This window comes from Anopheles coustani, chromosome 2 (assembly GCF_943734705.1).
Source record: "Anopheles coustani chromosome 2, idAnoCousDA_361_x.2, whole genome shotgun sequence".
In the NCBI taxonomy this organism is placed as follows: Eukaryota; Metazoa; Arthropoda; class Insecta; order Diptera; family Culicidae; genus Anopheles; species Anopheles coustani.
In genome coordinates, this window is record NC_071289.1 from 4,466,637 (window position 1) to 4,481,201 (window position 14,565).

General features: G+C 47.1%; 2 protein-coding genes across 2 annotated transcripts; both read right to left on the reverse strand.

The window, feature by feature from the left end:
* Window positions 1-825: 825 nt before the first annotated feature.
* LOC131266922 (aromatic-L-amino-acid decarboxylase-like) lies at window positions 826-5,797 on the reverse strand. The gene is made up of 5 exons (XM_058269612.1): window positions 5,644-5,797; window positions 5,326-5,411; window positions 2,519-2,753; window positions 2,197-2,446; window positions 826-2,122 (listed from the first exon to the last, which is right to left on the reverse strand). Exons 1-5 carry the CDS (start codon window positions 5,665-5,667, stop codon window positions 1,251-1,253), a joined length of 1,467 nt encoding a protein of 488 aa, XP_058125595.1. The 5' UTR covers window positions 5,668-5,797; the 3' UTR covers window positions 826-1,250.
* A 5,800-nt stretch (window positions 5,798-11,597) lies between these two features.
* Window positions 11,598-14,565, reverse strand: LOC131262399 (pre-mRNA-splicing factor ATP-dependent RNA helicase DHX16). The gene is made up of 3 exons (XM_058264392.1): window positions 13,270-14,565; window positions 13,087-13,201; window positions 11,598-13,018 (listed from the first exon to the last, which is right to left on the reverse strand). Exons 1-3 carry the CDS (start codon window positions 14,563-14,565, stop codon window positions 11,739-11,741), a joined length of 2,691 nt encoding a protein of 896 aa, XP_058120375.1. The 3' UTR covers window positions 11,598-11,738.

Here is a 14,565-nt window from a genome sequence, read left to right on the forward strand (position 1 = left end):
CATCGACATCATCGGGCGGAACACAAGGACGGTGTGCGAGGCGTACACCAGACTGAAACGCGAGGCCGCAAGGATTGGACTAATGATCAATGCGACGAAAACAAAGTACCTGCTCGTCGGAGGCTCTGACAGTGACAGAGCCAGGCTGGGGAGCAGTGTATCAGTCGACGGCGACGAACTTGAGGTAGTAGAGGAGTTTTGCTACCTCGGCACTGTCGTAACTCCGGACAACAACGTGAGCTGTGAAATCCGGAGGCGCATTGTTCAGGGGAATCGTGCCTACTATGGCCTCCACAAACTCCTGAGGTCCAGATGGCTTCTCCCACGCACTAAGTGTGCCATATACCGCACGCTGATTAGACCGGTCGTTCTCTATGGGCACGAATCTTGGACTCTGCTCACGGAGGACGCTAACGCTCTCGCAGTCTTCGAGCGGCGCGTGCTCCGGTCTATCTTTGGCGGTGTGTACGAGCAGGGCGTGTGGAGGAGAAGAATGAACCACGAGTTAGCTGAGCTGTATGGCGAGCCGGACATCCTGACGGTGGCGAAGGCCGGCAGGATCCGTTGGTTGGGGCATGTCATGAGGATGCCGGACTCATGCCCCACCAAGAAGGTGCTCACCAGCGACCCGCCCGGCACGAGACGACGAGGAGCTCAGCGAGCTCGGTGGATGGACCAAGTGGAGCAGAACCTGCGAGACATCGGATGCGACCGGGGTTGGAGGGCTGCAGCCATGGACCGAGCTACCTGGAGAACGATTGGTGACCAGGCCATGTCAGCACGACGTGCTCAACTGCGAGCGGGCCAGTGAAGAAGAAGAAGAAGTTAATAGTATGCTTAAAATTTTATTGCATCAGCTCAACAGCTACAAATACACATCGAACATCAACATGATTGCTAACACACTCATCGTTCATTGTAAAGTTATTGTTCTGCAGGGTATTATTGCCACGCGAATTTGAGCCCATTCTGTCTCTCCCCAAAGATTCCCCTGGTCCCTGTATAATGCTGTACGGTGTATCAATAGGAATAAGATGTATTGACGCATCCTGATGCGAGGGTAACGGGGGCACATGTTCCATGCTCACTACCGTGTATCGAGTTGCGCTCGCAATATAAAATAAATTAAGTGTCGTACGAGTAAAAACTTAACGGAAAACAGGAAGATTTCTTTCGATGATTGCAGCATAAGGACACTCGGCACACGACCGGTACGAGTGTCCAGATCGGAATGAGAGCAGTGTCTGTGTTTACTTCTTCTGCGCTGCCAGCAGCTCGTCGGCGGAGGCAGCAACTTCCTTCCACGAGAAATCAATATCGGCAGGCTCGGTGAAGCGCGAGCAGACGGCCATACGCAGGAAGTACACGTCGTTCACCTTGGACGGCACGAGATGGATGTTGCCACGGCCGTTGATGCGTCGCAGCAGATCCTCGTTCAGCTCGTTCGAGCCCTTCAACTTGAAGCACGCCAGCCCCATCTGAACCTCACCGAAGATCTCGAACCGTTCGTCGGCGACGCACAGCGCTTCGAACTGCTTGGCAAACGCGCAATGACGACGGATGTGTGCCTGAATGTTCTCCACGCCGTACAGACGGAGCACGAACCACAGCTTCAGCGCACGGAAGCGACGACCGAGCGGGATCTGCCAATGACGATAGTCCGGAGCGGAGCCCTGCATGTCGTGCTTCAGGTAGAGCGGGTCCACGTTGAACGCGTTCACGATCCAGTACGGTTCCTTCAGCCACATGGCACTGCAGTCGAAGTTGACCAGCATCCACTTGTGCGGGTTAAAGTTGAACGAGTCGGCCGTCTCGATACCCTTCATGAGGTAACGGTACTCCGGGCAGATGAAGGCCGAACCGGCGTAAGCGGCATCGACGTGCACCCACACGTTGTAGCGATTGGCCACCGGGCCGATCTCATCCAGGCGATCGAAGGCGCAAGTGTTCGTCGTACCAAGGGTGGCCACCACATAGAACGGAATCAAACCCGCGTCCAGATCTTCCTTGATTGCCTTTTCGAGCGTTTCGCCACGTAGCTTCAGATTTTCATCAGCTTTCAGCCCACGCAGTTTAACTCCTCCAAGCAAACCCGCTCGCTCCACGGACGAATGAGATTGGTCTGAAAGTGTGAATTAATCGTCGAATAAATTCAACCCGCGATCGAACGGATACCTGTTCGGGAGAGTTACTCACTGGAAGTGTATCCGACCAGCTTGGACACGATCGTATGGTCGTCCCAGTCCGGATGTTCCTCCTTGACGCGCTTCATCGTCTTCGCCTTAGCACCGAGCAGTGCGACCAGGGTGGCTTCACTAGCCGTACCTTGAATAACACCACCACCTTGTCCGCCGGAGCATGCCAGGAACTCCTTTGGCAGATCCAACATCTTGCCCAACCAATCGAGCATCACAACCTCCAACTCGGTACAGGCGGGGCTAGCGATCTAAAAGAGGATCCAGAAAGAAAAGTGATTAAAATCTAAATTATCTTTATTCACATCCGCTTGATTACTAACCCAAGTGAATCCAATGCAAGCGATAGCACCACTAAGCATGTCGGCCACGATCGCAGGATAGGAGTTGGCGGTCGGGAAGTACGCGTGGAACTTCGGGCTGTGCCAGTGCGTGACACCGGGCATGATGACACGCTCGATATCGGCCATGACATCTTCCCACTTGTCCGGCTGCTGGGGCGCCTCATCGGGAATCAGTGGCCGCAGGTATCCCGGCTGTACGGTCGGCAGAACTCGCCTTAAGAAGAAACACAGATAGATACAGATTTCATCACATTGGATCATGGAGAATTCAGTTGAAGGACGTCGGAAACCGTTGCCGTTTAACCGTTGGAGTTTATATGTGCATCTTAAAGTACCGCAGGTGTTACATCCAGGTCATGTTCAAATGATCAACATGGAAAAGGGGACGGTGCAATGCGGAGAGTGGGTCATGTTGCATGTCCGACAATGGTGTAGGTGTATTTAAAGCAAAACCTACCGCGGATCTCCCCACACAGCAACACCACGAAGCCAACAAGCAACACTGTGTGGCTTTGGGAATTGAGCAATACGCCAATTTATGACGCTTGGCCGAGCCTCACGAATACCCCCTCTAGCCGTCACCCTTTGGCCACCTTCTCGCTCGGTTGTATGCCAAGTTTAATTGCTACCACATACTGACGTGGCGGTCGTGGTTTGCACAATTCTACTCGCCTTCAAGAGGAGGGGATAAATTTATGTTGTCTAGCTTTCTGTTTTCGCGCAGACCTTCATCTTGATTTTGGACCCCACTACTACCTTCCTGCTCACTGCAGGCCAATCCAGTGAACCGTGGGACAAAATGTTTAACTCAACAAATCGAAAAAGTAACAGGAGGTTTGAACTTGACCAGGCAGATCAGGATCAGTTCGTGTCGGAGGTTAGTTATCGCGCTTCGTATTCGAAGCTCTGATGGATGCATTTAATATTCATTTGTTTCATTCGACGTTTAACAGGTTTCAATACTCGTCACGTTTTTCTATGGTGGTCTCTATGGCAACAGCCATGCCAGATTTCGTTGCGACTTTGAATCGTGAACAAAATGTCACAATTTGATTGACGATCTAAGTAGACCATGGAACACTAATTTTGTTCATGTATTTCTACGATCATGATCAACTGTGATTTCATATGATCATGACCTAGCACAAGGTAGGCTATGTTTCACATTAAGAAATCCATGGTCAGCGATTCTCCAACGATGTGCCCGAAAGTTCTATTTCCTTTAAAAAAGTTGCCATGATGTGAAAACATTGAGAATCGCTGCCATAGATCATCATCCTGTAAACTATTTCATATCTTCCGAGCAGACCTGTACTTGGACAAACCTGTTGGAATATTTTAAAACTTTTTTTTGCGAAAAACCCACTGGAATTTTAATTGACGTTCATCAATCTGTACGGGTCCAGGTGATCGAAGGAAATCTTTCGAATTCCAATAGTTGTAGGCCGCACACATTCTTTGACCAACCAGACAAGTGTAATTATGCTGCCGACCGGTTAAATTCTCGTTTTCCGTGTGCATGACACCTTCGTACACCGTTTCATAACCCTGGACTTGGTGCTCACTATACAGAAAAGCTCAGCTTGTCACTTTTTGTCTAGTCGATACCGGTCTCCATCCATCTTCATTCCTCGACGATTGGGTGGCCTTGAATATCTGTTGTTAATCATCCGTATCAACGTAAGGAATGTAGCAAATCCACCGGACAGGTTCTTCATTTCACTTATCGATAGAATCTGACCGTTCGTCAGGAAGGATGTTTCTTTTTTTTTGTGTGTGCTGTACAGCTTCTCAATCTGAGGTAAACCTCAACCTAGATGTGGATAGAGCGACAAAATCGTAGGACAAAACTGCTTCAGCAGAATCTAACCTTGGGGCACGTCAATGTAGCACTGTGGTAGTTGAATTTGTGAGAAAGCGGTCGCTGGCCGTGAAGGAATATAAACCAATGGTAACCACTAATCTGTCAGCAAGCCGTCCCCCGGATGTGGGTTGATTTTTTTTTTTCGGAAGGTTTTAACAAAGTCTCCTTCACCGTGACTCAGATATTATACTCTAGGGATTTTAGTTTTTGTCCGAAGGAAAGCGAAAAAAAAATAGCCAGCCGGGGTGGCCACCATGTTTGCCCTTCCCACAAAACGTTTGAAAAATGACACGCTCATCAAACAACTGGTTTCATTTTGTTGGCCATCGCCACCGCGGTGGCGGACAGCACCGGAGGGTGGGAAGGGGAAGGAACCCAGAAATCGCTGGCCTTGATCGGTGATTGTTAATAATTTACACTCCCGCGTCACTCTCGATTGAATCTCGCCGGTTCGAAACGGTCGAAAGTGCCGGCCACAGGCCGCGGTTCGGTGCAAATTATTATTACGTGAGCTTGATCAATCAGTTTAGCAACGCACTCGTGCACGTGTGTGTGACTGCGAAGTGCATTCAACCGAAGCATATCAATTCAGAAGAAGTTTATCAACGTGGTAAGCCCATGACTTCAGGAGGGTTTTGATGCTGGATGCCCCGGGGGTGATTTACGATAGGTCAGTAATACCAGTTCGGTGAATCACAGCGACCGGTTTTAACTGTCTATCATCTGGTACTTCCCGGGGATGGCACACTTCGCGTATGGGGGAATCCACGCCATCACTATGCAAATGACGTACTCTTCATCGTGTTAGGCGTGGAGGCGGCATCCAGCAGACAGACACACACATCCATTCGGTCTCATTTGCCCACTTCTTCTAGGCGTCAGCAAAGAACACCACCGGTCCTATACAAAAAATGGCCCTTACCTGTCACGAATATTTTCCAGATAGTTGGCGATGTAGTCGACCATCTCCTTGGCAAAGTCCTTGAACTCCGGGGCCTGCATTTCGGTCTGTTGGGGAAAGAAAAAATATTATAATTCATGGCAGGTGATTTTCTACCTTGTTAAATGATGTTAGTTTTTGTTATACTTACAACCGAAGGGAGTTCGAACATTTTGTCCATTTTTCTTTTTAGTTGTTAGTGAGAAGAGGTGCGTGGGTCGAGTTAGTGAAAAACGTGCATAAACGAATATAAAATACATTAGTAGTTATGGTTAGTAGAAGGAGGTTCGGGATAGTTACTCGTTTTTCACTCGGAACCGGCATTTTGTCTTGTTCAAACGACTGTAAAATCAAAATTTAAACAAACACAGACACAGACACAATGGCAAAAAGAAGTGCTTTCCAAACGTGCCAGACGCAAGGACTCCCGGGGAGATACTAAAAAAGTTGTAGGGCACCTTCGTTCGGCTTAGGCACACCATTTTAAATCGAATCATATCGATAGTGTTGCCATCGTACAATAAAGGCCCTAATTTGCTCGGTACCGTTGCCAGGCGATGAAAAGCAGGGCTCCCAGTTCGACGAAGTTTAATTGAATTTATCTTCTAATGGCATGAGAATGATCCTGATGCTCGAAGAGCGGTACACAAAATAATTGAGTTATTCTAGCCAGTTTTCAACGTTAGGGTTTCGCATGTTTCTAGCGTCATTGCCTAGATGCATCTTCGAGTAGGGCCACCTGTTGAAATGTTATTATCAACTGACGAGCAAAATCGGCTATCAATAAAACCGCCTGGCATTGATTGCTTATCACGACGCTGAATGACTGTTTTATTTTCTTATTTTTAGCAATTTGTGATTGTGTATCACGCTTGTTTATGCTGCATCGATAATTCAATGCGTAACAGCTTCCTCGTTGTGAAGTGATTAAATAATCATACAAACCCTTTCGTTGAACGTCAAACAAGCGATAGACTAGATGGATCTGTTCTCTAACCTCGCTTCCCTTCCCATTACGGTGTTTCCCTTGAAGTGACTCCCATGGCAATAGTAATTTCTTTCACTGCTTCCTTTCTATTCAGTACATTCTGAGAGAACCATGGCCAACGGTTCCATTTTGGGTGTCAAAACTCCCCAAAAGAAATCTTTAAAAAAGCAGTGGAAATAGCTCAAGAACAAGAGCAGGCTCCAATTTTTTAAACCTCCCCTTACCCTCACACAGCAGGAGGTTACCCCATACGTTGCCAAAAGCCAATCACTTTTGCAACCGCCGTTCTAAGGTCACCCCGAACAGACGCTCGTGAAAGCGAACGTGAAATCGTGATCGAAATCCATCCCATGGCCCCGACAGGTTATTGGTACCACGTGACGAGGTGGGGAGGGTGGAGAGAATCCAACGTTCTTTCCTGTGACCGGCAAAGGGTGCAGCGGAAGCAGGAACCAGTTTAGCGGAAGAATTCCAATCCAATCGCAGAATGTTGCCAGGTAGCAAATGTCTGAAAACGTTGTATTCGAATACCCACCAAACCGGTTGTCCTTGCTGTCCGTTGGCTACACTAAAACATGCACTTCCAAATGGGCAGAGACATACATTAACGACAGAAAATCTGGTTTCCCCATCACCAAAGTCAGAAATAGATGAGTAACTGTAGGAATTCGTAGGTTACTTACGATTTAAATAGACACTTTTTAACACTTTAGAACTGCTACGAGACGTAGTTTGATCCACCGGAATACACTGAAAACACGAGAAAGGGAAAACGCGCGCGATGATTTATTGGAGCGTGAAAAGGAATCACATTTGAGGCTAAAGTCACACACTAATGGAAGGATAATGGCGAAGAGCTGTACTTCCACTTCCAGTCTCTGGCGCACATACACTCTCGGCGTGTCACACGCACAACGTACCAGAACGGGACAAGTGGCAACAAGTGGTTTTAACACTGCTTGAACCCCACCAACAACGGCACACACCACGGACGACGGCAGGAGCAGGATATTCGAGGAGGGAAAACGTGGCACTGATTTTCGCTTTTCCGATGTAGCTGCTTTTCGTGATGAATGAATGCTGGAGTGGGTTTTTTCTTTGTCGTTTAAATATACTGCAACCGTTGCAGTGTATTTTTCCTGAGGCACACTACAAAGCAGTGGACAGTTTGACTGAAATCCGTCCGTACGCGCCGTTTGTCGTCGACTGAAGCCGGACGATGGCCGTCGCGAGCTTTTAAACTCGCACTTCGTGGAATCGTGTTCGCGCGAAGTACTACGAGCTAGTGAACTCTCACTGCTCACTCGTGCTCGCTCACCCATTCTGGCCTCACCTGTTGCCTTCTCTTTACATTTTGGACAGGTTAACAGGTGTCTAGCACGAAAATGGACTTCATTAAGGAAACCCGTTCCTGAGGAAGAGTTCATAATTTGGACAGTGATTATCCTATTTAGATGATATGAGCGTTAAGGTGCCAAAATCGTTAATAGCTGCACATTACGAGGATGACTATTTGCAATGCATGCACCGCAGCGGTCAGAAACGAACAACGAAGGCTCCATTCACTCGTTCTCGACCCGATAGATCGGGTGAGAAATGTGCCATACAATCGTCTAGCCGTTGGGTTCTAGTTCGAGGACGCAAGCATGCTGAGCGGGCCACCATAATATGTGCCACGAGCAGCCGTCCTTCGGCCATTCAACACGCACATACTTAAGCTCCGGGGCAGGGTGGAGAGAAAACGCGTGGAACAATGAGAACGGCCGAGGGGTTTCTTGCTAGAAAAAGGGCCCGAAACACTTGCCATGATGCGGGTAGTAAAGCCCATCGCATCGCATCCATATGAATGAAGTGGAAATCAGTTAGGATGCCAATGGACGACCCCGATGTTGTCGGAAAATCCGATTCAAGTGCAAGTGTGGAAGAATAAATATAAATCTCACCCAATCCACGCAAACAGTAGACATGACCGTTTTCGAATCTACCATTCACTTGAGTGGTTCTTTGATTTAGTTCTTCCAAATATCTTTAACATTTTAAAAATATACTAAATATGAGTGAAAAGGTTTATATAATATTTTTTTCAAAAATATACTAATAGTGTTCACACTACAGTTATTTTTTAAATTCGGTTTCTTGTCATCGATCTCGTACGCATGGTTCGTGGCATTCTTCGTCGAGATCTTGTGCGATTCCGCCTTCGAACCGGAAAAGCATTTTCAACCGTGGGATCTGATGTCTGGCTCATCTGATTCAAAGTTTCCATTTCTTTAACTTCCATCGATGTAGGTCCGAAAATTTTCTGTCGTATCATTTGCAGCCCATTTCCGGTCCAACGCAACCACTGCTCCCAGTGTCCGGTTCCAATGGCAGTGTAAAGGAACGCCATAAATGCACAAATGGCAGGCACCACTTCGGATGACATGGTTGAATCATCTTGTGTATTGATTTTGGGAGCATTCTGCAAAAAACTTCTCAATTGTATCATACCCCGGATAGGACACCAGATATTGTAACGGACAATTTCGATTGCTAGAAGATTTAGAATCGTTTCGGCAAACATTTGCACCACCTGGGGAAGCCTTCGTCGAACACGGGGCGGGAAAACGCGACAGGTTGAAAGCCAAAGCGCGGTAGAGCTTAGAACGAAGACCAGCTGAATTTTCTGACCATAGCCAGTGACCGCAAGCGGCGCAGATCCGGTTGTCACGAATATTGAATTTTTCGACACACAACTCAGCACAAGCGCCACTAAGATCGATATCGAAGAGGTCATGCTGAAGGAGGAAGATTTTTGATATTTGTTTTATCTGCTAACAGTGTTAGCTCTTCCTTTACCGGAGGATCCACTGGCGCTGTATGACTCCTGAAAAATACATCACCCCATACATTGTCAACAGGAGGATAAACATCTACAATTTGGCAAAGAATGTTACCTGACGTTATACGAGTTGGCTGGTTCAAGCTGCAGCCCAAAAAATCTCTCAACCGAATTAAGTATTGCCAACGCAGCAAAAATACGTAAAAACAATAGACCTTTCGTAGAGCTAGAAAGTGCAACTAACTCCAAGTAAAACGGGCGAAACGTCGAAAAATCCTTCACCCCATATAGTAAAAGTTTTACAAGAGTTGTCTGTAAGTAGATAAAGAGATAATAGATAGAAAGATTACAGAAAAGAAGCAGAAAAATTCTATAAATAACGTATTGTTTTAGCGAAATAACCTTACGATCCGCTGCTTAGATTGAACTAAGCGCTAAAGGCAACTGAGATCAAAATATTATGGGAAATATTACTGGTCTACACTGATATTGAAAGATGTTGAACCTTTATGCAACTTACCAAAACATTCTTTCGATGGATCCAAAGTAAAAACCACTGTAACGGAAACCAGATCAATCTCAGTGATAAATCACAGAGGACAGTATGCGCAAGTATCTAAGGAGAAAAGCGATGAAAAATATAAGCTCTCCGAAAAAGTACTGTTCAAGCATCTGCAAATGCAATCCGCATGGGATTCCAAACCTCTCGATGAATCCTACCTTAGCAAAATCAATCAGGAAAACTTCGGATTTGAATGCTTCAGGATTCTTCTCGGTCTTGTCTTCGTAGAAGCGGACATTTTTCTCGAACAATCGACTTAGTAGCAAACTAGCACTTATCACAAATATTACCTGCGGATAGTCGATACAGTTCACCTTACCATGTAGTCCTTTTCCGGTTTGAAGATTTATGAACACCGGCAGCGCAAGGCAAAGAAACCGGAAGGTCCACGAACTGCGCACATACTCGGGTAGACTCGGTTTCATTGCCAACACTTTTATGGGGAAAGATTTAAACAACGTCTTGCACACGGATTGAATGGTTCTGAGATTATGGAAAGGAAATAACCACGGCTTCTTGGATGTTTGCCCGTCGAAACCTAACACTTTTCTCTTTCCCTCTCTTTCAATATCCTTCGAAACTTATGCAACCAAGTTGCTAGATGGTTGATCACTTGAAGTAAGCGATTGACAATGAAACTTTTCCTGCACCTGCAAGGCCAGCGCATAATGTGAACAGGTTTATGTATTTAATTTTTTATGTTCACAGCCCATGTTCCCCATTCCGGACAAGACATTCCCCAGCCGGTTTGATGGGTTTTGTATTTTCTCTAGGAATTTCAACAGTGTACTTTCGAGGAGAATTAAATCGAACGAAATACGTGCCCCAGCAGGTTTCAATGAAATCTACTACCGTGCTTAATTTAGCCAATTTCTACCGCCCTCTCCCACTGTGTTCTCTCATTCTGTGGGGGGAGAAGTGAAAAGGACGACTTTTCTCTGTAGATGGCAGCGATGTGTTCGTGCTTCACGCTCCGAATGCTGTCGAGTGTGCGGCGGACCCTTGAATGACTGTTAAAGGACGATACGGGCAAGTGGAATGCATGAATCAAAGTAGGCGAGCGATGATGCTGTGGAAAAGTGGGTGTTAGAGTGGAAGAGGTAAAGAAACCAGAGAGAGAAAACAGTCGTACACGTGATGGAATGGGTAACACACTAGAGAATCGACTTTTCCTGTCCAACTTCGCAGATTCCGACTAACGGAGCGAAAAGGATCCAAGTGGGTGGGGGAATACGCCACTCAAAGGCCACCGGAAAATCATTTCCAGTAGGAGATGGAAAATTGTGTTTACTCATCTGCTTTTCTTTCATCCCTTGGGGTGCTTTTAAGAAGAAACTGAATAGAACGCAAAGATTTCTCTTGCGATTTTCGTTGCGGATTTCCACTTGTTGCGCTTGTCTTCAACATTCTCACCTCACCTCTCCCAATGGGGGTCGGTGGGTTGACAGCAAAGGAATAATGTTACGATAGGCATCGTGATAAAACGAAATGTAGTCCGGTTGGTTGCGGAACGGGATAAAGATTGATGGACGAGTTGAATCATCGTCATCATTATCCTTTCGAAGGAAACACAGTTGGTAGACAGTCGAGTGGATTAGACTGTGGGCGATAAAGAATGTTCGGTTCTTCTCGACACTCCTGATGGGAGTCAAGGGAAGGGACGAAAGAATAGTTCGTTGATTAGTCTCTTTTATAGCCATGCGGGTTCTCTTCATTCATGTTGAACAGAAAATTGGTTTGTTTGTCAAGTTGCACAACGCTTAAATACAATTGGTTTTAACCCAAGAAGTCGTAAAAACAAGTTTAATATCTTGTCAAGTAGTAGAATATACCCATCACCTTTAAGACTCGAAACAGAATACAATAATCTCCATATAAGAAAACATTAGTATTAAGAAAATGAAATACACAATTTACACCTTATGTTAATTTCACTCCTATTTTCTCATAGTTTATCATTGTCTTAAATTTATTTTCAATTGTTAATTATTATCTACACTTACATTCGTTTCCATTTCCGTTATTCAAGCTTCTGTCAGCGTGGCTCGTCCAACCGTTTTGGGCATCTTTTTGTTCGTTGAATCTTCCAGCTCCTTCGGCTTGTAGTAGTGCGGTGCGACCTCGAGTAACCATTTGCTATCGATTTCGATGACCGAGCGCATAAACTCCTTCGTCGTGAAGACGAGCTCGTGGTACAGTAGCCACCGAGGAAGCTCCTCAAATAGCGCCGAATTCGGGTGAATCATCACTGTTTGATTGTGCTTCACCGTCTTGTAGTTGCCCCCCTTGGAGAGTCGGGCCACGTGGTAGAAGTAGCCGGCCGTTATCGACTTCCGAATGTTGGTCGTCTCCGGCAGTGCCGATACCATTTCTATCTCGACGCGTTGCATCAGTCCCATGATCTGCTCCCGTACATCACGCGCCCGTTTCATCGAGCGGAACTGAATGAAGTTTTCGTAGCACCACTGCGTGCTATAGTCCGATTCGGCCCACTGATTGTACACCTGCATCAGGCTGAGATGGTCTCCGTGCATGTGGTTGAAGTTTTTCCGCGCGGTATCTGCGTGAATGATTTTATCCTTCGGTCGGTAGAAGATCGCTCCGTTCACCGACAGCATGGCGGCGATCGTGACGACCTCTTCGGAGCATTTATACTTTTCACTTGCAAGCAACATCTTGGCCATCATTGGATCGACGGGAAACTCGGCCATCCGCCGGCCAAGCTTCGTCAGCTCGCCGTGATGATTTAACGCACCCAGTGCGTACAGCTGCTCGAGCGCCAGAACCAACGTTTCGTGCGGTGGTGGGTCAAGGAAGTCGAAATGCAGCAAATCGTTGATTCCGAGCGCTTTCAGCATGAGCACAGCGTTTCCTAGGTTGATACGCTGAATTTCCGGTACCGTATTCTCTTCCAGTTCATTCTTGTACGCCCAAGCCGTATAGAGCCGGAAGCATTTACCCGGCGCAACTCGACCAGCTCGGCCTGCTCGTTGGTTTGCGGAGGCCTTCGATATGGGAACCACCATCAGTGTCTCCATCCCTGTGCGGGAGTTGAAATTGTTCTGCTTTGCGAACCCGGGATCGATCACGTAGATGATGTTGTCGATAGTGAGCGACGTTTCCGCGATGTTGGTGGCCAGAACGACTTTTCTAGCGTTCGGAGGGGTCGGTTCGAATATCTTCGCCTGCATGTCCGAAGGGAGATTGGCGTAGATTGGCAGTATAAGCAGCTCTTTTAGCTTCGAACCAAGGCGTTTAACCCGCTCTTGCAACATTTCCTGACAAGCTTCAATTTCTTCTTGGCCTAGGAACAGTTGAAAATTGGATTAAATTATTATTATTGTTTAAATGTTACCAAAAGACTATTCGTACCTGTTAAAAATACCAATATATCACCCAACGGTTGAGTAGCATGGATTTGCAGCACGGAAACGACACAAGCGTCAATGTAATCCGCTTCGGGCGCCTTTGTGTAAAATATATCAACCTGTGGAAGAATATAGAATGTAAATTAATATAAACGGCAATAATAGTACTTAACGCAAGCAACTTTACCGGATAACGACGTCCTGGTATTCGATAAACGGGTGCTTTATCGAAAAAGTCGGAAAACTTCTCCGCGTCCAGCGTTGCACTAGAAATGAGCAGCTTCAAATCCAACCGGAACCGAGCGATATCCTTCACCAAGCCGAAAAGAATATCCGTGTGGAGAGTACGTTCGTGAGCTTCGTCAATAATCATGACACTGTAGGACCCAAGATCCGGCTCCGAAAGGAATTCCCGATGGAGCGTACCGTCGGTCATGTATTTGATCACCGTCCGTTCGGAGGTGCAATCTTCAAATCGGATGCTGTAACCAACCTCATTGCCGAGTTTTACTCCCATCTCTTCAGCGACACGTGCCGCGACCGACATGGCGGCAACTCGCCGGGGCTGCGTGCAACCAATCTTTTTGCCATCGTTAGTGAAGCCCGCCTCATAGAGATACTGGGGAATTTGGGTCGTTTTACCGGACCCCGTCTCACCCTCGATGATCAGAATCTGGTGATCGTTAATGGCTGCAATAAGATCTTCCTTAAACGGGTAGATGGGGAGTGATTTTTTTGTCTCCTCGATATTCATCTTCTTTTTCTGAGCCTCCGTAACCTCCCGTTTGCGCTCCTTGTCTTTCGTGCCGGCCGTTTGCATCGCTTGTACGAAATCGATCTGCTCGTCCAGCAGCAACTCATACTCCTCCTGCTGGGCTGCCCTTTCCTTTGCATCCTTCGAGCCAAACTTGTACACTGCCGAGGCCAACTGTTCCGCTTCCCACTTCTTCTGCTCCGAATGTGGCATACGCTCACGCTCATCCACCTCGACGTACTCCTGCGTTTCGCCCTTCTTGATGTCCTTTGGCATGTGGTAGCGCTGGATGCGCTCCAGCTCCCGAGCCTTCTCATGTTCCTTGGCAATTTGCAACAAGCTTTTCTTGTACTCCCGGTCTTGCCGCTCACGCTCGGTAATTTCCGTTTCCGCAAATAGATACTCATCGTCGAGAATATCCGCCTCGAGTTCGGCAACCTTGTCCTCTTTACGTTTTTCCAGGTACTGGCGACGGGACTGGATTCGTAACTTTGGGAGCAGCTTTTCTCTGTCCTCTGTTTCCAGCTTCAACCGTTTGGCCGCTTCCTCGTAGGCCCTCTTGCCCGTGGTCGATTCGACCACTTTTCGCGTTCGGTCCTCATCACGCTTTTTCAATCGTTGAGCAAACTCGTCCCGTTCCTTCAGATCCGCTCGGCGGCGTTCCTCTTCACTATCGACGGAACTATCGTCCGAAGAGGACGGTTCGCGGCGAGTAGATCGTTTACTCAT